This window comes from Sapajus apella, unplaced genomic scaffold, assembly GCF_009761245.1.
Source record: "Sapajus apella isolate SASKATOON/1434 unplaced genomic scaffold, GSC_monkey_1.0 scaffold12, whole genome shotgun sequence".
Taxonomy (NCBI): Eukaryota; Metazoa; Chordata; class Mammalia; order Primates; family Cebidae; genus Sapajus; species Sapajus apella.
The window spans coordinates 29,712,430-29,736,551 of NW_022436952.1; the positions used below are offsets into that span (position 1 = coordinate 29,712,430).

At 36.0% G+C, this 24,122-nt stretch overlaps 1 protein-coding gene across 10 annotated transcripts in view; it reads right to left on the minus strand.

The window, feature by feature from the left end:
• Positions 1 to 24,122, minus strand: part of BCAS3 (BCAS3 microtubule associated cell migration factor) — a 664,948-nt gene that overhangs the window by 451,475 nt on the left and 189,351 nt on the right. For all 10 annotated transcript variants that reach the window (XM_032279300.1, XM_032279309.1, XM_032279301.1 and 7 more), the window contains exons 11-13: positions 17,472 to 17,555; positions 7,580 to 7,750; positions 309 to 402 (exon numbers count right to left, since the gene is read on the minus strand). In XM_032279300.1, coding sequence (XP_032135191.1) covers positions 309 to 402; positions 7,580 to 7,750; positions 17,472 to 17,555 — 349 coding nt within the window. The remainder of the gene's footprint in view (positions 1 to 308; positions 403 to 7,579; positions 7,751 to 17,471; positions 17,556 to 24,122) is intronic.

A 24,122-nucleotide genomic window follows, 5' to 3' on the forward strand; every position in this document is an offset into this window, starting at 1 on the left:
AATATTCTAGTTTGGAATACTGAAGTTCTTGGAGTAATTATAAATAGAAATTAATATAACTCAATAACACCGCTTAAATGGCTACTGTTTAATAGCTACTTTATTGAGAACAAAATTTTAGAGTATTAAATTTTTATTATAAATTCATTTATTCAATATGATAACTTAATAACTTTTCTAATATACACTGATGCATGAAGAAAAGTCAGATTCCATATTCCATATTTGGCTGGAAAACCCATTATATAAATGGTCTGCAGAGAGAGAGAGAGAGAGAGAGAGAGAGAGAGAGAGAGAGAGAAACTTACCACTTGTGTTAAAAGCCATGCAGCACACTGGCTTCTCATGGGCAGGGAAGTGGGCCACAATGCCATCACTGTCAGAATCCTCACTCACAAGCACCTTTGCAAAAGAAATGAAGACAAATGGAGGTAAATATTTTCTCACCAATAACCAAGCTTGAAGACTATAAGAAGGTACATCACAATACCACTGACCAAATAACATTTCCACTCTAGTAAATTATGCTTGTATATAAGGAGAGAATTCTATTTTAGAATCAAGAAAGAGATATAACATGCCCCTAAGCAGATCAGTCATATAAACTCTAAAAAGAGTCAGCTAACTTGACTGTAGATGACAGAAACAATTACTTCTTCAAGTATACGTTCGGAGAAAAAAAATAATACAATCAACTACTTTCGATTCTTTACAAAATCACTTAGAGCTTTATCCAAGGACAGGAAATATAGGTCTTACTGTGTTATGGGATCTGCTGGAAAATCACTTTTTTTTTTTTTTTTTTTTTTTTGCCCATTATTGAAATATAACAGGAGAACAGGGAAAATAACATGTTAAACATAAACAAGGGGGTGTATAGAGAAATCACCCAATAACATTTTCATATTATAGTTTGAAAGTTGTGTTCTTCAACTCCTAGTTTACAGAGAGAAATAGAACAACTTTGAAACTACTATCAAATCATAAAAGCAGAGGTGTATTAGTGGGTAGCTCTGTATGTCAAATGGAGTTTCTTTTATTCACTCCTCTTAATTTTTAAGACTATATTGAAACATAATTTACATCCATATAATTTCCCATCATAAGTTAAACAACTCTTAAAAAACTGTTCTTATCTAACGTTTCAGAAAGAAAACCTATTACACCAATTTTGGAACATGATATTTAGACGCAGAGAAATTTAATTTCAAGTAACCTTGGAAGTTGTCCTACACTGGCAATGCTAATTTTTTTCTTTCAAAAATGCATGTTAGACTAAAGTCCTACTATGTGTAAAATACCCTGCGCTAAGAGCTCAGAATAAAGCTAAATGTTATTCCTGCCCTGAAAGATACAGAGTAAATGACTAGAACAGTTTTTCTATCAGTTACAACATATTTGCAAAGATAGCTCAAAAAACAATGTACTTAAGCACCAAGATAGTATTTGTGTGTCTGAAAGTTTTACAAAGATACAACTTGCATACCATAAAAGCGACCCATTTTAACTTTACAGTTCAATGATGCTATACAATATCATAACGATCACAAGCCATCACAAAAATGTCTGAAATGTTATCCTTTCCAATCTTTAAAATTTATTGCTCTAGCTAGAACCTCCGCTTCAATCTAGCTACAAATACATTGATTATATTGATCTTTTTAAAGAATCAATTTTAGATTTTTCCAATATTTCACTGTTTGCTGTTCCATCAATTTCTATCCAGATCTTTATTATTTGCTTAATTTGCCTTGCATTGGTTATAACCTGCACCTCTTTTTATAATCTTTTAAGGGAAACACTTGCATTATTAATTTCAGACCATATTCTTTTCCTAATATAAGCATTTAAAGCTGTACATTTTCTTCCATACAATAGTACAGCTACACTCCTTAAATTTTTATATGTTCTGTTTTCATTTTCAGTCAATTCAAAATATTTTCTAATGTCCCTAAGCTTCTTTCTTCGACCCATGAGTTATTTATGTTTTATTTCCAAATATTTGGAAATCCTCCAAATTGAATATTGTTATTGATTTTCACCGTCCTTAGAGAAATACTCTGCATGACTTTAATCCTTTTAAAGTTATTGAGATTTGTTTCATGGCCAGCATCTGTTCTATCATGTAAAATGAATGTCCCAGATGTTTTTGATTAATGTGCATTCCGCAGGTTTTGGGTGGTCAAGTTGGTAAATAACGTCAATCATGTCTTCTAAGTCTTTTCGAACTTTCTATCCAATTGTTCTATCAATTATTTTTAATAGAGAAATAGTTGTACATGTTTACTAACATGCATGGGGAAAATTACAGAGTGCTTACTCCTATCAACTAATGAGAATAAATTATTGAAAGCTTGGGCTGTAACAAAGAGCTAAAATTTCTGCTTTCGATTTTGTCAGATTTTGTTCAATGTTTTCAGGGGCTGTGTTGCTAGGAATTTATGCACTAATAATTGTTTTATTAATCATACATATTAATAATGTTTTTCTAGAACAAGTATCACTGAGCAAAAAGAAAAAATTGTTTTATCTGTATTATGTATTAACGATTGTTTTATCATATTGACCTTTTTATCATGAATGAAAGAAATGTCTCTCTTTAGCAATACTTCTTGATGTAAAGTCTTTAAAATTACTATAGCACTCTAATTCTATTATGGTTATTGTTTACATGACATATTTTTTTTTAATTTCAACTTTTTTTTTTTTTTTGAGACAGAGTTTCGCTGTTGCCAGGCTGGAGTTCAGTGGCACAACCTTGGCTCACCGCAACCTCTGCCTCCTGGGTTCAAGCGATTCTCTTGCCTCAGCCTCCCAAGTAGCTGGGATTACAGGCGTACCCACCACGTCCAGCTAATTTTTTTTTGTATTTTTAGTAGAGATGGGGTTTCTCCATGTTGGTCAGGCTGGTCTCAAACTCCCAACCTCAGATGATCTGCCCGCCTCAGCCTCCCAAAGTGCTGAGATTACAGACGTGAACCACTGCACCAAGCCAAGGTTTTATTTTTTTGACCCACATCACTCAGAAAATTTTCTTGCTTTGGTACTGTACTATGGCTACGAAATATATCGTCATTCAGGTTAAGTTGAAGGAAGTAAGGTGAAAGGCATGTGCAACTTACTGTTAGTCTAAAATTATTTCAAAACTAAAAGTTAAAAATATAGAATATATTGCAAGCTTTTGAGTGGCTCAGTTTCTGATAAGTAAAAAGTGGTATCTCACTTCTAATTTGCAGCTCTCTTATATTAATAACAAGTGAAGTTATGGGTATACTTTATATCATTTATATGTATAGTTGACCTTTGAACACCTCATGTTTTACAAGTGCTAACCCCCTGCACAGCTGAAAATCTACATATGACTTTTGCTTCCCCAGTATTTAACTAGCGATAACCTACTATTGACTAAAAACCTAAATGATGACAAAGAATTGCCAATTAACACATATTTTGTATGTTATTTTTTATTATAGATTATATTCTTAACAATAATGTAAGCAGAAAATACATTTACTGTTCATTAAGTGAAAGTGAATCAATCTTAAAGGTCTTCCTCTTCAATGTTTTCAAAATGAGTAAGCTAAGGAGGAGGAGGAAAGCCAGGAAAAGAAGGGGTTGGTCTTGCTGTCTAAGGGCTGCTAGTAACAAATAAAATCCACATATAAGTGGACCTGCACAGTTCAAACCCATGTTGTTCAATGGCCAACCGTATTTTATTTTTTTCTGTGAAATATCTATTTCTATCTTTTGCCATTTTTCTACTTTAACCTTTATCTATAAAATTCCCTTTCCTTTCGTATATTATAACCCTACATCCTATATGTTTCCTTCCAACACAATTAGCATTGAGTATTCAATTTGATGGCAATAATAAAGACAGAAGCTATCCAACAAAAAGACACATTAATCTTACCACTACATAAGATTCTTTGAATGTTTTCTTTATGGATTTCACAAATATAAACAACCAGATACTTTTGGAATAATCTTCTCCATTGCATCATCATCTAGTCTAAAACATTAAACCATTAATGTCAGAGATATTCCAATATAATTTTCCTAAGACATGGAATCTTTACTCACCACTTATCAAAACAAGATGAACTCTTAAGTCTGTATTAACAACCTGACTACATTAAACAAAGCAGAGCACATGAATTGATTTAAGGTGGATAAGTCTTTATCAAATGAACAAAACACCTCAGAAGCTATTAAATTATTATGAATAACACTTGCTCCTCAAGCAAGAAATAGCTCAGATTTATGTCATCATTCTGAAGCATTTTATTTCCATTAGAGATTTTGCCACATTGCTAACTTCAACTACATAAATGTGTAAAAAGCAAATTATACCACTTAACTTATTCTGGTCAAGAAATGCTTTTAAATAAAACATGAAAGTAACACAGATAAAAATGGATGCAAAGTCAATCAAATCCATTCCTCCTTAATGCAGTTAACACACAATGATCCCATCACCATAAAATCAAACTAATCAATATGGCATCAGAAAGATGGTGAATCCAATTTTATATACTACCATTATAAACACAAAACATATCATTATTAAAGGCTCGATGGATTTAAACAGAAAAAGTCAATGTATTGTCAGCTTTTCATATACAATCTAAGTTATATCTGGAAAAGGAAATTACAGTTTAGGCTAAACATCAACCGAAGGGGCTAAAAGCAATAAATCTATGACATTAACCACTGCAGTTTGAATACAATCTGGCATAATCTAAAAAGAGCCTGTACTCCAACTGAACTACTTATCAGAGAAAAAAACATTTTATTGACAAAAAACAGATTCATGTTAATTAAAAGAAAGTATCATACTGTACAAATCTTGCTTTAAAAATTATAACTCTTTAAAAATGTACATACTAATTTCCCTTTTATGGAAAATCCATTTCTTTCCTGTCCTCTAACAGAATTTTTTAATCAAGTTAAAATTTCGGAATATGTCATAAGTGGAAGATTGGTGCTATCAACCAATAACAGAAAAGGTAGAATGTTCTATGTTGAACAACATTTAAGATTCTTAACTTTCAAAAGTTAGTATTTCTATGATTCTTTTTAATCAATGTATTTGTTTCAAGTGTTATCAATGCATTTATCACAAACAAATGAACTTCTGCAACTCTGCATTCTATAGTCTACTTCTATACTCCAAAATGAAGACTTCCTTTTTAAAGGTCATAAAGAGTTAATGAACTTGAAGAAAAAAATTAAACCACATTTTAAAACATAAGGCCTAAATGTTACATTTTTATGTATGTCCCCATACTTCCATTTAACAAAATAAATATACAAATTACACCTCTATTTCATCAAAAATGCTGAGATAATATTTTTCTATTTTGAAATAACCCCAAATCTCTCCTCAACAAATGCTGGATCTTTAACAGATGTATGGACCTAGACAATGTTGAGGAGACTTGCTACTACCCAATAAATGTGGGTGGCCTTATAGGTGAATTAGTTAAGAATCAAAAATCAAAGAACAAAAGGAATTTTTTCACTCTCTCACAACACTAAAGGTTAATACATTTCATTTCAATTAAAAACGAGAACATTTGTGTGCATCCAGATCAACTAATTAACACAGTTATTACAGTCAACTGAAAAGTTTTCCAGCACTTCATTAAAAAAATACAAATTTGTAACATATTTGGCTAACCACAAAGTTAAGACAGGAGAGGCAGAGAATTATTATTCAGATTTCAAGTAAAATACAACAGCCAAATTTAATAACCCAGAATTTCAAAGTTTTTTTTTTTTTAATTGCAATAAAATTTTCTTGATGCCATTAATCTTACTATAGGAACGAGCAAATAAGTAGTTGTCATATGTAATTTTTCATCAAGATGTCGACCCATATATACTGGAAACATTTTCTCAAAACATATGCAATATTTAAGGTTAATACTCTAACAGCTCACACAGTTTCTAACCATTGTGTTCTGAATACATAATTATATATTCTATATAAAAACTAACAGGAATTTTATTTCACAAATACTGCGTATTCCTATCTCACTCTAGGAACTGATTTTAGATTGCATTTTTATATCAATGATCACACAGTATCAGAATAAAAAAAATACCTTCCTTTAAGAAACATTTATTTAAAATGAAGACTATGATATAAAAGAAAACAAAGTTTAAGAGTGCATGGGGGAAAAACACAACCCAAATGTTATCTTACCAGCAAGATTTATATGCAAAGGTAACATGTATTTTCATGCTTATAATCACCCATTGTAAATGTTTCTGAAGGTAGATTTTTAAAATTTCAGAACATTGTATCAGAAGAAACAAAATTTTATAATAAGCTATTGCCACATATGTATTCTGATATGCTACTTTAAGATTTCACATATTTTTATAGATAAGGAAATATCTGTTATAAACTGTGATACTACTCACTAAATTATGTAACTTGCAACTATTAATTAATTTTTATAAATTCCTCTAAGTAAGTATGGTCCTGCCTTCAAAAAGAAATTTATATGACCAGGGGCAGTGGCTCACGCCTGTAATCCTAGCATTTTGGGAGGCCAAAGCAGGCATATCATCTGAGGCCAGGAGTTCAAAACCAGCCATGACAACATGGAAAACCCTGTCCTTACTAAAATTATAAAAATTAAGGCTGAGCACAGTGACTTCCAGCATTTTGGGAGGCTGAGGCAGGCAGATCACTTGAGGTCAGGAGTTCAAGACCAGCCTGGCCAACATGGAGAAACTTAACTCTACTGAAAAATACAAAAATTAGCAGTGCATGGTGGCACACACCTATAATCCCAGCTACTCAGAAGGCTGAGGCAGGAGAATCACCTGAACTCAGAAGGCAGAGGTTGCAGTGAGCCGATATCATGCCATTGCACTCCAGCCTGGTGGACAGAGCAAGACTCTGTCTCAATCAATCAATCAATAATAAAAACATAAAAATAAGCTGAGCGTGGTGGCACATGCCTATAATCCCAGCTACTCAGGAGGCTGTGGCAGAAGAATCACTTCAACCCAGGAGGCAGAGAATGCAGTGAGCCAAGATTACTCCACTGCACTCCAGCCTGGGCAACAAAGTGACACACCATCTCAAAAAAAAAAAAAAAAAAAAAAGAAAGAAAGAAAGAAAAAGAAAATTATTAATCTTATAATTTATGTTATGACAAATGTCATTACACACGAAAAAGAAACAGTAGTTGAGTCTCTGGGGTGGCAAGTTAAGAAGAAAAAGACTATTATGAACAGAACAGTATGAAACGTTACATAATTATGTATTTATGAAACAAATATCCTCACAGAGCAAGAAGAGAATCTTAGAACCTTAGAACCTTGACTTTGCCTTTTAGAACCTTGACTTTGCCTTCATGTTTGAGACATTAATAATGTTCAAAATAACAGGTTTTAACATGTTACTAATCATTTTTAAAGAAACACCTCATCTGAAATAATCTCAATTCCTAAAATTCCAAATTAATAATCTCCTAGGCCAAATACATGTTGACTAATCTTGATCTTAGCCCCGTCTTTGCAGGTAACACACATTGTGCACACCAAAAGTTCTTCTTACCTGGCCCTCTCCAACAGTTTCAGTGTCAATAACTGTGATGATGCCTGGGACCAAAGGACTCCGCCGTGAATTACTATGGATGGCAATGTCATCTTCTGTCACACCTGAAGGCAGTGTGCCTGTCAGCTGAGTCACCACTTTCCCCACCATTGTCAGGCCACTTTTCAATGTCTGTACAATAAAAGGTAAAATATATGACTTCACATCAGTATTTGGATACTACATAGAAATATGCATTTTTTTAGTTTTCCTAATCATAATGCTAAATTCTTTATTCTCTTACAATATTTTATATAGCACTAAACTGTCACAGACATTCGGGCCTGACTTTTAATGACCTTGAATTTTAATTAGAATATCAGTATTACTTTGAGGGAAGGGCATCAGTAAAGTCTTTAAAGTCTTCTGATATACCAAAACTTACATCTTTAAAGACTTTACTGATGCCCTTCCCTCAAACTAAGACCTCATCATGGCAGGGATAAAGCCATAGTTAAACAAATTAAAGCACTCTGTTTTACATAAGGGTACAATTACATTTTTATAAAAGATATTTCTTTCATTCCCTCCTCTTAATGTATACATCTTAAAATTAATAACATAGAAGTAGCAACTATGAAATGTTCAATTTTTGAAATATTGTAAATTTAATTGTATATCTATTTTCTAGTATGAAAAAGACTGAGACATTAGTAGAATACCTATGTGGAAAAGAATGTGCTTCAAAAGCAAATCTATAAATATGCTGTTATATAATACTGTATACCAAGATTTAGCATACAGAAAATACAGTCTCTGTTCAAGATATTAATTACTGGATGAATGAATTATCATACTAAACTAGTTAAGAGAGTTATTTTCTATCTGGTAACAGAAAACAATTAAAATGTGGTCTCCTACTATATTATTTCAATTAAAGATAACTTAAGATGTTTATAATTACATTTTAGTTCCATTTCATACAAAACAAAAGAGTAAAACTAACTCATGTAATATACTTTTTTCTTTGTAAATATCTGATTATCCTCATACACATTAATAGAAAAATTTCTTTAAATAACAAGTTTTTTAATCTGAAAGGAAGAAAGCTTCAAGTTCCTGAGTCTATAGAAAACAAAATGAAAGGAAGAAAGCTACCAAAGACAAATATATGCGAGTCACACATTGCTGAAGAATGTCATCATTAGAACCAAAACAGGCAGCCTAGAATACACAGATATATCAAAAATTACATTTTAAATAATATTAGGTACATTTTTCCAATTCTCATGTTGTAAGAAAAAAATTTCATTAAAATATTTCAAGTTAATCCTCCATGCGGTGACTATCTTTTCTAAAATAATTATGAAAAACAAATATCCTCACCTAGTTCTGGCACATGCTATGGCTAAATTTGAGAATATAAACTATTATATACATGGTATTTCACATTTTAATTCATGAAATGTGATTTAAGCAATTAGATTAAAATTGAAAAGGGGAGAAGTATTTTAAGAAGAAATGTTCTATTAAAATACCATAAAACTAGCACTAATAATAGATGCATTATTTTACTGTAGCTATGTTCCACAGTGCCTTTTCTATGGACTAGGGACTGGTGAAGGCACTTGATACTTCAATTTTATGAAATAGAAAATTGAGGCTAGGGAAATTAAGCAAAATGGCAGCTCAAACAGTTACCCAATGACAAAGTCAGAATTCAAAACTGGGATCATCCATCTCCACAGCCTGATTTTTAACCACTATCCTGTACTGTCTTGTAATCTACTTCTGTTACTACTTGTGATCTCACATCTAATGAATATAAAACACAGATGTCTGATGGGTAGAAAAGAGGAAAAATTAAGATCCATAATAATGTACTAATAAATACTTAAATTAAAATGACCAGCAAAGCTATCTGCTGAATTCAAACAAAAAGATATAATTTACAGCTGACTAAAACCAAGAGAAAGCCACAAATCAATTGTAATTGTTTTGTTTAGTGCTAAAAACTCAAACTCCAGTGATTATAAAACACATATTGTTCCTCAATTAGCAGCCAAACGTTTCTTTCAATAATTCACAAGAAATGACTTACACAAAGTCTGTTAGAGTGTTGTCAAGTAAGCCTCTGAAGAACCAACAGAATCAGGCGCCACAGTGTATTGATGTCAAGAGCAGGCCAGGAAGCCTGATTAACCTCTGAGATGCCTCAGCTGATGTACTCACTCCATTAATGCTAATGGAGATGCTCCCACTTAAATGCAGCTATGCCTTTATCAAAGGAATGCCTTTTAGTTTTAAAGTCTTTGGTTGTATATCCTCCCCATTTGCCCCTGAGCCTATTATTTCATGCTCTTATACCAATGAATAGGAATAAAACTAAAAGAACTGGAGCACATAAAAAGTGGAAAGTAATGTACCAAAGCAAACCACAAGATAACAGTAAAAGTTAACATAAGAGAACCAGGGAAAAGATTCACAGAGAGAGAGAAGACAGCAGTATATTTCATAGTCAGTGGCTCACATTACATGAAGAGTGCTTGATATTTCCTGGGGACAGGAGTGGGAGGGTGTGGGGGGAACTATGACTATTGATGGAGTCATCTTATTAGTGGACAAAAATCAAAACTCAAAATTTAAGAAATCTATTCTGCACTTTGTATAGCAAGTTACAAGTTACTACTATTTATCATAACCATTAACTATGCAGAGAGCCAAGGTGGTTATAGAGAAGTGTTGAAAGTTTTCTGCATTTGTAAAGACCCTTGCTTTTAGGGTAAACTTGTTTCCATTTTAGAATCAAGCACATCTATGAGCACTAGTGTCCAGAAGTTAACTGATAATGTTATTTAATGCAAATCTAAATCACCTCACAGTAATTTGTTTCTCCAATTATTTTTAGTAAAAAGAATATGTATATATCTATTTTCTCAAATATATATGAAAAATTATAAAGCCTCAGCAAAAAACAGAAATGGAGAAGTATAATCTGGACAAAATGAAAAATTAGACTGAGTGTCCTCACAATCTGAGGTATCTGCATAAAAAAGTTCATTAAATCACTGATTAATCTTCACACGAGTACTCACAGAACTAAACTGTAGCTGTAAGACAGCTGAACATTAGAGACTATAACGAAAGTGTGAGAAAATCCGTTATGACCTATAATTCCAATGAGCATGGTACTTATTCTGTTCTGCTGCAAGCAGATTTGCCGAAGGGTCACTAGTCATCTTTAACCTTTCCCATGCCATATCAGTTGGCCTTCCTATCCATTAGTGCTAATGGTGCTGCTCTCACAAAAGCTGTTAGTTGTCATTAAGAAGTTATCAGATAACAAGAGAAAACAGGGGCAGTTTTATTAAATCAATTGATCACACTGGGGTTAACACACATGAAAATAAGATCATAATGAGGGAACTAGAAAATATGGACCAAGATTTTATAAATGTGTCAAATAATCTCATGTGAAGAATTTCAATATCAACGTTTTTCTTTATCACTGCCATAGAAAATTCATGACTCTCATATTTTTAATGAGAAAAGTCAAATTACTTGTGATGAAAATCAAAGAAAAAAAATTAGTAGCATAAATATTATAAAACTGAATTTGAAAATGCAGAAAATGTAAAAAAGATTATTTCCTCTAAGGAGCTCCAAGTGTATATGCAATGAATATATTTATCCTCACATGCAGTGAGACAAAAAAATTAATAATCAATCCTTCTATATAACAAAGCGGCTAATAACCTCCATGAAGCCACAAAGGAAGCCGTCATCAGAAAGAGTAAAAAAGAGTGGTATGTTTTCAGAGAAAGTGACTTAATAAGATAACTGTAAAATTAAGAGTTTTTCTTAAGGAGCACATACTACATGGCCTTTTAACATACTTCCCATGTTATATCTCAAAAAAATCATCACCTAGAAATAAAAAATGTATTTTCTATTTTTAATAATGACAGGCTGGGGAAGTCGGATCAATCTGATTTCCACTAATGAGAACAACTAGGAAAATAAAAGAGAGTATTTTTGTAAAATGCTGCTTGAAAGTACTGAATATTTAACAACACGGTAAAGAGTTACAAGGTCAGAATCAGAAACAACAAGGAAATCCAGACATTTCAGCTGGGCGTTTAGGCCTAGAAGTATCTTGGTGATTCTAGGAAGCAGGAGATAGGATGCTAAGAAACTAAGTGTGTTTTTGATAGCTGGAACTAGAAAGTCATAGATGAGAGTCAAAGGCCTCTCAAATGCGTCTACCTGGTGATATTCCCTCCAAGTTTGGATTTGAACATAAAGAAATATACAATAGAAGAGTGCACCTACAGCAATAAGGTGAGCACAGCTATTGCAGGTGAACTTACTGAAATAATCTCAATCCCTAAAACTGGATTATTATTCAAGATTAATACTGTCCCAGCACTCCACTGTCATCCCAAACTCAAAACTATTTCTAAAAAGTTTTGAAATAAATTCTGGCAAATAAGTTTCATAGGAGTTAAAAAGAAATTATTTAGGCATTTAGTGAGAGTTAAAAAATCAGCCCCAAATCATTTCTTTTCTAACAAAAAGCAGCCTAAAAGATCAAGCTGCAAGCATAGATAAGCAAGCTGGAAGCTTGCATAGGTGAATGCTAGCAGCTGTGACAACAGAAAAGGGATCCCTGGAAGTCAGATATATTCAACACAGAGGTTCCCTCTTCCCTTTTCTTTGTCACCATATGTGCAGGCGACATAGCGCCAGCCAGGTAGAGACTCCATTTGCATAATAAAAAATTATGTTGGGATAGCCAGCCTCTACACGTGCTATGCAAATGACACACCTAGTCCAACCAATCCACTACACCCTATGAAAATCAAACACTGCCTCTTCAAGCTCATCTATAAAACCAATCGCATCTCACCCCAATCCCGGAAACCGGCTCCAGCCCCCTCCCTCTTGGGAGGAAGCTCTCTTCTTTCTTGTGCCTATTAAACTTCTGCTCTTAACCCCACTCCTTGTGTGTCTGCGTTGCCAATTTCCTTGGTATGAGACAAAAACCTCAGTTATTACCCCAGACAAACAACACCACTTCACAAGGACTCAAGTCATTATAAATGAGAAATAGCAGAAACAACACACAACAGAAACGGACCCAAAAGGGAACCAGACATTAGAGTTATCAGAAACAGACTCCAGTATGACTAGGTTTACTGTGTTTAAACAAGTTTGATAATTTGAGAAAATTTTAAAAATCCAGAGAACCAGAAACTATCTCTATTTATGAAGATATTATCAATGAATATATGTTCAATTTTATCAAATAGTTTTATTCATCTATTGAGATAAGCATATAATTTTCTCCTGTTAAATGTGCAAATTATGCTCATTGATCTTGAGTAATAAACCAGACTTACACTGTGGTTTATCTCAAATGGATTGTGACACATTATATATTGTCTTATATACTAGAGAATTGTGTCCTATATATTCTTATACTAAATGGATTGTGGCACAGCATATATTGTGTCCTATATATTACTTATGTCCTATATATTCTTATCCAAATGGACTGTGACACAGTATATTGTATTCTACATAATGATGTTTTTCTGCAAATATTTTATTTAAGATTTTTCACATCTATGTTCATTGATTCAGACTGTAGTGTTCTTGCATTATAATGCTCTTGTAAAGTTTTAGTATTGAGGTGATCTGGCTTCATCAAACCAGATTGGGTATAATCTGATTTTTCCTTTTCTCTGGAAGAGTCTTTGTAATTTTGCCATCGTTTATTCTTAACGGTTAAAAAGAATTCTCTAGACATTGCTAGGTCTGGAAACCTCTTTGTGGGTTTTTTAAAAAAATAACCCTTATATTCTCTCAAACAGAAAAGTAAAGAGATTACACATGTATGAGTTTTCACAAGTTAACAGACTAAGAGGAGTATAACACACAATGTAAGAGTAACGAGGAGAAAAAGTATATTTAGAATTACACTATGTAATTAGAGAAGTCATTCTGATGTAGTTACCACACAAAAGTAGAACTGTGTCATACCTCAAAAAGTTAATTTAACTACAAACATTTGTAGAAGGTAATATCCAATACCTTATTGGGAGAAATTACCATTTAGGTGGGGAAATCATTCCAACTTTTCAATCTTTTCTATATAAAATATCCAAACTTTGAAAGTGAAATGAAGGATCCCTCTATGTCTAGAAAAAGTTGTGGGGTTTTTTTGTTTTTGTTTTTGTTTTGTTTGAGACAGAGTCTCGCTCTGTCACCCAGGCTGGAGTGCAGTGGCCCAATCTCAGCTCACTGCAACCTCTGCCTCCTAGGCTCAAGCGATTCTCCTGCCTCAACCTCCTGAGTGGCTGGGATTATTGGCAGGCACCACCGCACCCAGCTAATTTTGGGTTTTTTTTGTTTGTTTGTTTTTGTTTGTTTTTGAGGAAGAGTTTCACTCTTGTTGCCCAGGCTGGAGTGCAATGGCACGATCTCGGCTCACCGCAATGTCCACCTCCCAGGTTCAAGAGATTCTCCTGCCTCAGCCTTCCAAGTAGCTGGGATTACAGGCATGCACCACCACGCCCAGCTAATTTTTGTATTTTTAGTAGAGAGAGTGTTCCTCCGTGTTGGTCAGGCTGGTCTCGAACTCCTGATCTCAGGTGATCTGCCTGCCTCGGCCTCCCAAAGTGCTGGTATTATAGGCGTGAGCCACCACACCCAGCCTAGAAAAAGTTTTAACAAAATAATTTGACAATATGTTTTAATTCCAAAATATTCATACTCTCTGACTAGGAGTCCAATATTATGGGGATAAGGAAAAATGTACATATATAACACATGAACATGAAAAAAAATGTTTTCAACAATATTTAATGACATTTGAGTTAGGTATATTTATTATAAGTTAAAAGGTCAGGGTACACTATGCAATTAGATTCAGAGTGTTTCTAAAAATTAAACATGCAGACCAGGCACAGTGGCTGATGCCTGTAATTCCAGCCCTTGAGAAGACCAAGGCATGAAGATTGCTTGAGCCAGGAGTTGGAGGTTGTAGTGAACCATGAGCATAACACTGCACTCCCAGCAAAGCAAGACTGTCTCAAAAAAGAAAAAAATGTTAAATATAAATAAGTAATAACAATTTAAAATATGCATGTATACACAAACATACATGCTATCAAAAGACAGGTAACTTTAATGTTCATTAGTGATTTTTTCCCTTTATTTTGTAAATTTATAATCATGAATATGAATAAGCATTGACATCAGGCAAAAATAATTAAACTAAAATTAAACGTTACCCACTTTATTCAAAAACCAATTGCAGAAATTTATATATTGCCAGAGCTTATAATGAATTATAACCAACCTACTAATGGCCAATAGCCTACTGAAAATTGAACTAAGATTTTTTTTTTTTTTTTTTTGAGACAGAATCTCACACTGTTGTCCAGCCTGGAGTGCAGTGCAATGGACTGCTGGTGCAATCATGGCTCACTATAGCCTTGGCCTCCAAAACTCAAGCAAACTTCCCACCTCAGCTTCTGGAGTAGCTGGGACAACAGGCATGCACCACCAAACTCAGATTATTTTTAAATTTGTTTTTTAGAGATAGGGTCTCACTATGTTGCCTACCTAAGCTGGTCTCAAATTCCTGAGCTCATGTGATTCTCCCACCTCAGCCTCCCAAAGTGCTGGGATTATAGGCATGAGCCACAGTATCCAGTCCTAAGGTGTTATACTAAAGATAATTTCTTAGGGTCTTAAAAGTGGAAGACATGAGTATATGCCTCACAGTTCCCAATACTGAGGTATGAGAAAGTGGGATGTCTACACTCATTATTTTATTTTTTTTTATTTATTTACTTTGAGACAGAGTCTCACTCTGTAGCCCAGGTTAGAATCTAGTGGTATGATCTCGGCTCACTGCAACCTCTACCTCCCAGGTTCAAACAATTCTCTGCCTCAGCCTCCTGAGTAGCTGGGATTACAGGCACCTGCCACCATGCTGGGCTGATCTTCGTATTTTTAGTAGAGAGGGGTTTCACCATCTTGGCCACGCTGGTCTTGAACCACTGACCTTATGATCCACCCACCTCAGCCTCCCAAAGTGCTGGCATTACTAGTGTGAGCCACTGCGTCTGGCCTGCACTTGTTATTTTTAAAACATCTTAAGTCCAGTCTCACTCCCTCCAGCAGGTACACAACAAAACACAGACTGAAGGTCACTTTGTTTTTATATAAGCACATAAAAACATAAGAATAGCAAACAGGAGCTGAAAAGTTATTCTCCATTCCATAACTGAAAATGACTCAAAATGATCATAAGCTAAGCTATTGTGATCCATGTGTATGAGACAGAGAAGTTGAAAAGGAGTCTAATACTTGAGATAAAGATCTCATTGTTATATTTTGTGGATAAATTAAGGAGACTCATACTAAAGATGCTTTCTAAATACTCTCTCTTAGCTCTTCATTGAAATAACCATCATAATTTTTTTTTTTTTTTTTTTTTTTTTTTTTTTGAGTCGGAGTTTTACTCATGTTACCCAGGCTAGAGTGCAATGGCGCGATCTCGGCTCACTGCAACCTCCGCCTCCTGGGTTCAGGCAATTCTCCTGCCTCAGCCTCCTGAGTAGCTGGGATCACAGGCACGCACCACCATGCCCAGCTAATGTTTTTGTATTTTTAGTAGAGACGGGTTTCACCATGTTGACCAGGATGGTCTCGATCTCTTGACCTCGTGATCCACCCGCCTCGGCCTCCCAAAGCGCTGGGATTACAGGCTTGAGCCACCGCGCCCGGCCACCATCATAATTTTTTATACACAATTAGAAAAGTGAGCAATCTTTATTAAGATCTCTGTAATTGCTGGGTATGGTAGTGCACACCTATAACCCCAGCACTTTGGGAGGCTGAGATGGGTGAATTGTTTGAGCTCAGAAGTTCAAGAACAGCCTGGGTAACATGGCAAAACCCTGTCTCTACAAACGATACAAAAAATTAGCCGGGCATGGCAGCACGCGCTTGTAGTCCCAGCTACTTGGGAGGCTGAGGTGGGTGTTCACTCCAGCCTAAGCTGTCAGAGGAGACCCTGTCTTAAGAAAAAAAAAAAAGATTTCTGAAGTCTAAAATTCATAGTGCTACAGGCATAAAGACTTAAAGGTTAATTCTCTTTTGGGTGCAAAATACGTAATGCTTCTCTCATCAAACCAAGGAACACATTCTGAAGCACATCATGTAAGCGTCTGTGATCAAATATGAAGTATTTTTGTATTTGTTTTACATAAAACAGTGTGACCTTTGATTCCCACTCTGTGGTTTGCTTTAAACTGTTGTTCTTTTCTCAATGGTTGTGCTTTCTATTACATGCTGTCATTTAGATCCACTCTGTCATTCCTATTATTAGAATTGTTTTGTTATATACTTCACAATTCAAAAGGTTAGTGGTTATGAGAATACCTTATAATCAGCATAAAGTTTACCAGCCATCATCAAAATTAACCCTCATACACATGAAAAAAAAGAGCTCACTTGACAAACATGAAGGGGGCAGCCCCTTGATATGAAAGAATCTTTGAATGTGACAAGGAGCTGACTCAAGTTTTCATAGGGAATAATATTCTTTTCATGAGAAGAAGCCTCAGAAATGTTCAAAGATGCAAAGGGAGGTCAGTGTAGGTAGAATGATGCAAATCACAGAGAACCCAGAAGTCACTGTTTAAAACATGGAAAGCTTCTTCCAAATGTGGTAGTAATTTGATAACAGATTTGAAGCTAGCTAACAAACTTAAAATATTTAAAATTGGAGAAGTACAAGCACTACAATCATTACAATAGAAAATATAATTCAGGAGAGAAATCTGAACAATTACTACACATAATCACAACTCTCTGAGATTTCAGAGGTACTCACTTTAGCAGCACTAATAACTGTGGCAGTGTAAGACTGAATGTTGTCTCCACAGGCTCCACCACGGGACTGATGACATCGAATCAACTGAGAAAAAGAGAGAGAGAAAAACAGAAGGTCATTTCTATTACTCGATTTAACTCTGCAGGCTATTAGGATAGAGCTTATTCACCATGCATAGTGATGGTGATGGGATGGAATGTTTGCATGAGCGTATTTCAGACAAACAGCTAAAAGCGCTGCTGAGACATTTTTACCCCTTTTTATAATCTACTGGTGCCACTCAGGCAGTTTCATGCTCAACTACAGTTTTAATTACAAGATGAATAGTCTTTAAGAATCTATAAACTCTGAAATGGTAGGATTGGGGTCTGATGGCCTTTCCACAAATAAATTTTAAAAACATACTCAAAGGACTTACACATGACTTCCTAACTTAAATCTCTGACATGTTAACAAATTATATGTTTTATCCTGTTAATTCCTCCACAAAGATTATAAAACATAAAAAGTAGACAAAAGATTTTGCCATATTTGCATTTTCAATTGTGTCGACGGAAAAGTGTTACAATTATGTGTAAATCAACTATGACACGTATACTAGCTGTCCACTTCAGAGAGCTTAAGCTTTTCCCATTAGGAATAAAAAAGACATATCCTTATTTGTGGCTGACATGAATAAAGCAAACTGCCAATTTTCAAAGTGAATCCCTACTTTGAGATACATGATTATTTCATATGCTAAGTAATCAACCAGGATTAAATTCACCACTGGTCCTCACTTCCTACATTTAGTAAAAAATGTCATTAGCCAGATTTGTATGTTTAACATTTTTAAAAAACAAAATGACAAGGTTAGAGTATTAGAACCACACATCATGAGTTTTTTAAAACCTTTGGAACTCACAGAGAATCTGTATCTCCCAAAACATAAAAATTAAAAATGCTTTACATAGTTTAAAACCAGATCCTCTGATGAAGACTGATATGTAATTCTTTTATTCTTAATTCAAAATTTTCTTCATCACTGACATTGTTATTTTAAATATCCCTGAAAGCAATAGTAATATATTATAATAGAATGGAAAACTCTTAAAAGTATGATATGATGCAAAGTCAAGATTTTTTTTTTAGGCCATCTGTTATGTCACACTGAATGACTGCTTAAGTAGATTTCAAAAAGAGAAGTGAGGAATTTTCCAAATGATAGGTGGTCATCAAATGTGGTTTCACATAGAGTGATCATTTTAGCAAACAGAATCTTTTTCTCGCTCACTCATTCAACCACAAATACACATTCGAAGGATTATGAAAATTATTCCTCTGCTGCCTCCTGCTGCATGAGCAAGGAAAGAAAGGTTATTGCTTATTCTCTGCTTCTGGCAATTAAAATACTCAAGGACAAACATATAAAAACAAACAACACTCTTACCTTCCTTTCCTTCTTATTTTTTTTTCCCCCCCGGAGGCAGAGTATCACTCTATCACCCAGGCTGGAGTTCAGTCGTATCATTTCAGCTCACTGCAACCTCTGCCCCTCGGGTTGAGGCAATTTTCCTGCCTCAGACTCTCAAGCAGCTGGGATTACAGGCATGCACCACCACACCTGGCTATTTTTTTGTGTGTGTATTTTTAGTAGATATGGGGCTTCGCCATGTTGGTCGGGTTGGTCTCAAACTCCTGACCTCAAGTGATCCATCCACCTTAGCTTTCCAAAGCACTGGGACTACGGGCGTGAGCCACCATGCCTGGTCCTATTCTTACCTTTCAAATTCAACTACAACTGAGTCAGTAGTTCTACATAAAAGTAACTAAGTCAGAAATTTTGGTCTAAAATTTAGAATCATCAGAAAATTACATTTGCATCTTGGTTCAACAAAATTAAAGACAGGTCAGAATTTTCCACAGTGCAAAATTATATCAAATCAACTAGTTTCCAGGAAATATTATTAAGAAAAAGAAAAATAAAAAGTTTCCCAAAGAGCGTATATACTATGTTATTTTTGTGAAAGAAAGGATTGGTCAAGAACCATTTCATGTTCACCTCCTCCACACAGGAGAACCAAAATAATGCATGGAGAGTCACGCTTCAAATACATTGTCCAAGGAAGAAGACTAGAATTCATCAGAGAAGTAACAGGAAACAGCAAAAGTGGATAGGAGAAAGAAGACAGCCTGCTTGGCTAGGATAGGCTGAGAGTGACTTCCTAACACAAGGAAAGGATAAGTAAGAGAACTCCAGCAGCCCACTTCCCCCACCATTGAATCATGCAATCTTAGCCAGAGGAGAGACCCTCAACCCTCCCAAGCCCTGAAACTTAACATAGGGAGATGTTGGGAGACTGCTGAACAGAACTGCTACAGGGAGGGTCCTATACACTTTCTGAGACCTAAGTGGCTATAGCAAGACACCATTGTCTTTTCTTTTTCTTCTTCTTTTTTTTTTTTTTTTTTTAAAGAGACAGGGTCTTACCACATTGCACAGGCTGGAGTGCAGTGGCTATTCACAGTTGCCATCCCACTACTGATCAGCATGGGAATTTTGATCTGCTCTATTTCCAATCTGGGCTGATTCACCTCTCCTTAGACAACCTGGTGGTTCCCCACTCCTGTGAGGTCACCGTATTGATGCTGAACTTAGTGCAGACACCCAGTTGCATAGTGCACTACAGCCCAGAACTCCTGAACTCAAGCAATCTTCCTACCTCTGCCTCCCAAGTAGCTGGAACTACAGGCACAAGCCACCATGACCAGTAAGACACCATCTTCAAACCTAGTTATTGGCAGATGGCATGCTGCGCTGGGGCCTAGCAGTGCTGGGACTGAGATGTTAAAAAAACAAACAAACAAACAGCTCAGAGGCCAGGCACAGTGGCTCACACCCGTAATCCCAACACTTTGGGAGTCCAAGATAGGCGGATCACAAGATCAGGAGTTCAAGACCAGCCTGGCCAACATGGTGAAACCCAGTCTCTACTAAAAATACAAAAATTAGCCAGGCATGGTGGTACATGCCTGTAATCCTAGCTACTCAGGAGGCTGGGGCAAGAGAATTGCTTGAACCTGGAGGTGGAGGTTGCAGTGAGCTGAGATCAGACTACTGCACTCCAGCCCGGACAGTAGAGCAAGACTCAGTCTCAGAGGGAAGAAAAAAAAAAAAAAACCTCAAGCTGTCACTGCTGAAAATAGGGTGTGATCTGGGCACACTCCCGCAGTAGGGGCTGAGAATCAAGTAAAGCATGGGCTGTAGCAGCTACCAATGCAGGAAAGCAAGTGCTACCAGGACAGAGACGAGACATGCATGGGTTGCCACTGAGACTTGGTTGTGAGCTGGGCAGAGGCTACTACAGCCAGGGATGGGGGTTAGACAGGTATATGCCATTGCCACCAGGACTGGGAGGTGAGCCCCACTGGGACTGGGGTGTGAACGAGACACATTTTCTCCACCCACCAGCCTAGCTGTGGCTACTGAGGCCAGACCTAACCTCTCCAGAGGCAGCCACTCTCCCAAGAACTGTTCCTAGGATTACCCTGTTCCCACCCACCATAGCTGGTATCTGTTCTCACTGCTGCAGAGCCTGAGAACAATCCTACCCAGCCTAGTTCTGCCCTCAACCCGCCAAGACAGAACACATAACCCAGGGTCCCTGGATTGCCCAACCCAATCCACTTCTTTGGGTATATAAGCACTACTCTAGGGAGTCTAAAGCTTGGCCTTATCTCCCTACCACTGCCCCCACAGCTGGCACCTACCTGGAAGCTCCAACTACAGGCCTGAAGACTGACTCCTGTAGCCCCAGACCACTGCAGCCACCACCAACACCAACACACACCACCAGGTACAAAAAGAATCATCTTGCCACTGCTACTATTATCACGATGTCACACTGGCTACCCAGGGGCCCAAGACCCAGCCCACCCACATCATTAACCACCGCCACTGCCAGCATCCAAGCAAGCTACCTGGAGGACCAAGAATCAGCCCACTTGTAACCACCAATATAGGTGCCAATGTACATCACTCTGGGGCACAAGGATAGGCATACTTAGCCCAATGCTGCCACCACTGCATACTGATGAACAGCCAACTTGGCATCCCAGTCTCCAGCAAAACTTCACCACAGCCACCACTAATAACCACACCCTAATTCATTAAGTAAATAATAGATACCCCTAATGATGTATACAGCAAAAAAAACAAAAAACAAAAACAAAAAAAAACAGACTACATTACTGTACACACCCAGAATCAAGACCAAGACCAAGTTGCCCTACCCAACCAGTACTATAGATACATCTTCATCCATAAAAAAGTCCTCTATGAAAATAAATGTCAAAATATGAAGAGGTAACTGTTGCACCAGATGTGCAAATATCAATGTAATGATACAGGAAACATGAAAAATGAAGAAAATGTGATGCCTCCAAAGAAACACAATTCTCCAGCTTCAGATTCAATCAAAAAGAAATTTGTGAAATCCCAGACATAGAACTCAGATAATTTAAAACAATCTTGTGAGATACAAGAAAATTCTGAAAAATAATGCAGATATATCAGAAAAACAATTCAGAATATAAATGAGAAATTTACCAGAGCGATTGATATTTTTTAAAAGAATCAAATAGAAATTCTGGCCAAGTACAGTGGCTCATGCCTGTAATCCCAGCACTATGGGAGGTCAAGGTGGGAAGACTCCTTGAGCCAAGAAGTTCAAGACCAGCTTGGGCAACATGGCAAGACCCTATCTCTACTAAAAAAAAAAAAAAATTAGCCTAGTGTGGTGGCGCACACCTGTACACCCAGCTACTCAGTCAGGAAGCCGAGACAGGAGAATCACTTGATCCATGGGGGTCAAGGTTGCAGTGAGCCATGATTGCACCACCGAACTTTAGCTTGGATGACACAGTAAGACCAGTGAGATCCTGTCTCTTAAAAAAAAATTAAATTTTTAAATTTTTTAAACATAAAATATAATAAACATAAAAATTTAAAAAAGAAATTCTGGAAGTGAAGAATATATTGGAGGAAACAGAAAACACATTAGAAAGTTTTAACAATTCACTACATCAGGCAAAAGAGAGAATCTCAGAACTTGAAGATAGATCTTTTAAAAACAATTCTAAAGTTCATATAAAAAAAAAAAAAAAAAAAAGGCCTAAACAGCCAAAGCAGTCCTAAGTAAACAGAACAAATCAGGAAGCATCAAACTATACTATAAGGCTGCGGATTTCAAACTGTACTACAAGGCTGCAGTAACTAAAACAGCATGGTACTGGTATAAAAATAGACAGAGCCTGGGCACAGAGGCACGTGCCTATAATCCCAGCACTTTGGGAGGCTAAAGTGGGTGAATCACGTGACATCAGGCATTCAAGACCAGCCTGGCCAACATGATAAAACTCCATTTCTTGGTGCTTCTCATTTTCTGATAATTTTTCTCTTGTTAAATAAATGTATTAAAAGATATTTTCATAAAATAAAAAAAAAAAAAAAAAAAAAAAAACAAAGAAAAAAAACTCCATTTCTACTAAAAATACAAAAATCAGCCAGGTGTGGTAGCATGTGCCTGCAGTCTCAGCTACTCAGGAGTCTGAGGAGAGAGAATCACTTGAACCCAGGAAGCAGAGGTTGTAGTAAACAGAGATCACAACACTGCCCTCCAGCCTGAGCGACAGAGCAAGACTCTGTCTGAAAAAGAAAAAGATACATAGATCAATAGAACAGAATAGAGAACTGAATAATGTCAGATACTTAAAAGCAACTGATCTTTTTTGTTAACAAAGTTGACAAAAATACAAAAAGGAGAAAGGACACCCTATGCAATAAATGGAGCTGAGAAAATTGGGTAGCCATAGCAAAAGAACGAAACCAGACCCCTCAGCATATACAAACATTAATTCAAGATGGATTGAAGATCTAAATGTAAGACCTGAAACTATAGAAATTCTAGAAGAAAACCTAGAAAAAAAAAAACTCTTCTAAACATTGTCCTAGACGAGGAATTTATGACAAAGACCCCAAAAACAAATGTAACAAAAATAGACAAATGAGGCTTAATTAAACTAAAAAGTTCCTGCACAGCAAAAGAAATAATTGATAAACAGACAAATTACACAAAGGGAGAAAATATTTGTAAATTGTACCTTCAACTGAGAATATACAAGAAACTCAAACAACTGAACACGAAAAGAAACAAACTCCATGAAAAACCCCAAAGGACATAAATAGACATTTCTGAAAAGAAACGTTAAGTGACCAACATAGAAAAAAATGCTCAGCATCACCAATTATCAGAGAAATGCAATTAAAAACCACACCAAGCTATCATCTTACACCAGTGAAAATGGGTTTTTTTGATTTTTTTTTGAGACAGAGTTTTGTTCTTATTGCCCAGGCTGGAGTTCAATGGCACGATCTCAGCTCACTGCAACCTCCACCTCCCAGGTTCAAGCGATTCTACTGCCTCAGCCTGCCAAGTAGCTGGTATTACAGGCATGCTCCACCACACCCAGCTGATTTTCTGTATTTTGAGTAAAGACAGGGTTTCACCATGTTGGCCAGGCTGGTCTCAAACTCCTGACCTCACATAATCCACCAGCCTCAGCCTCCCAAAGTGCTGGGATTATAGGCATGAGTCACAACACCTGGCCGAA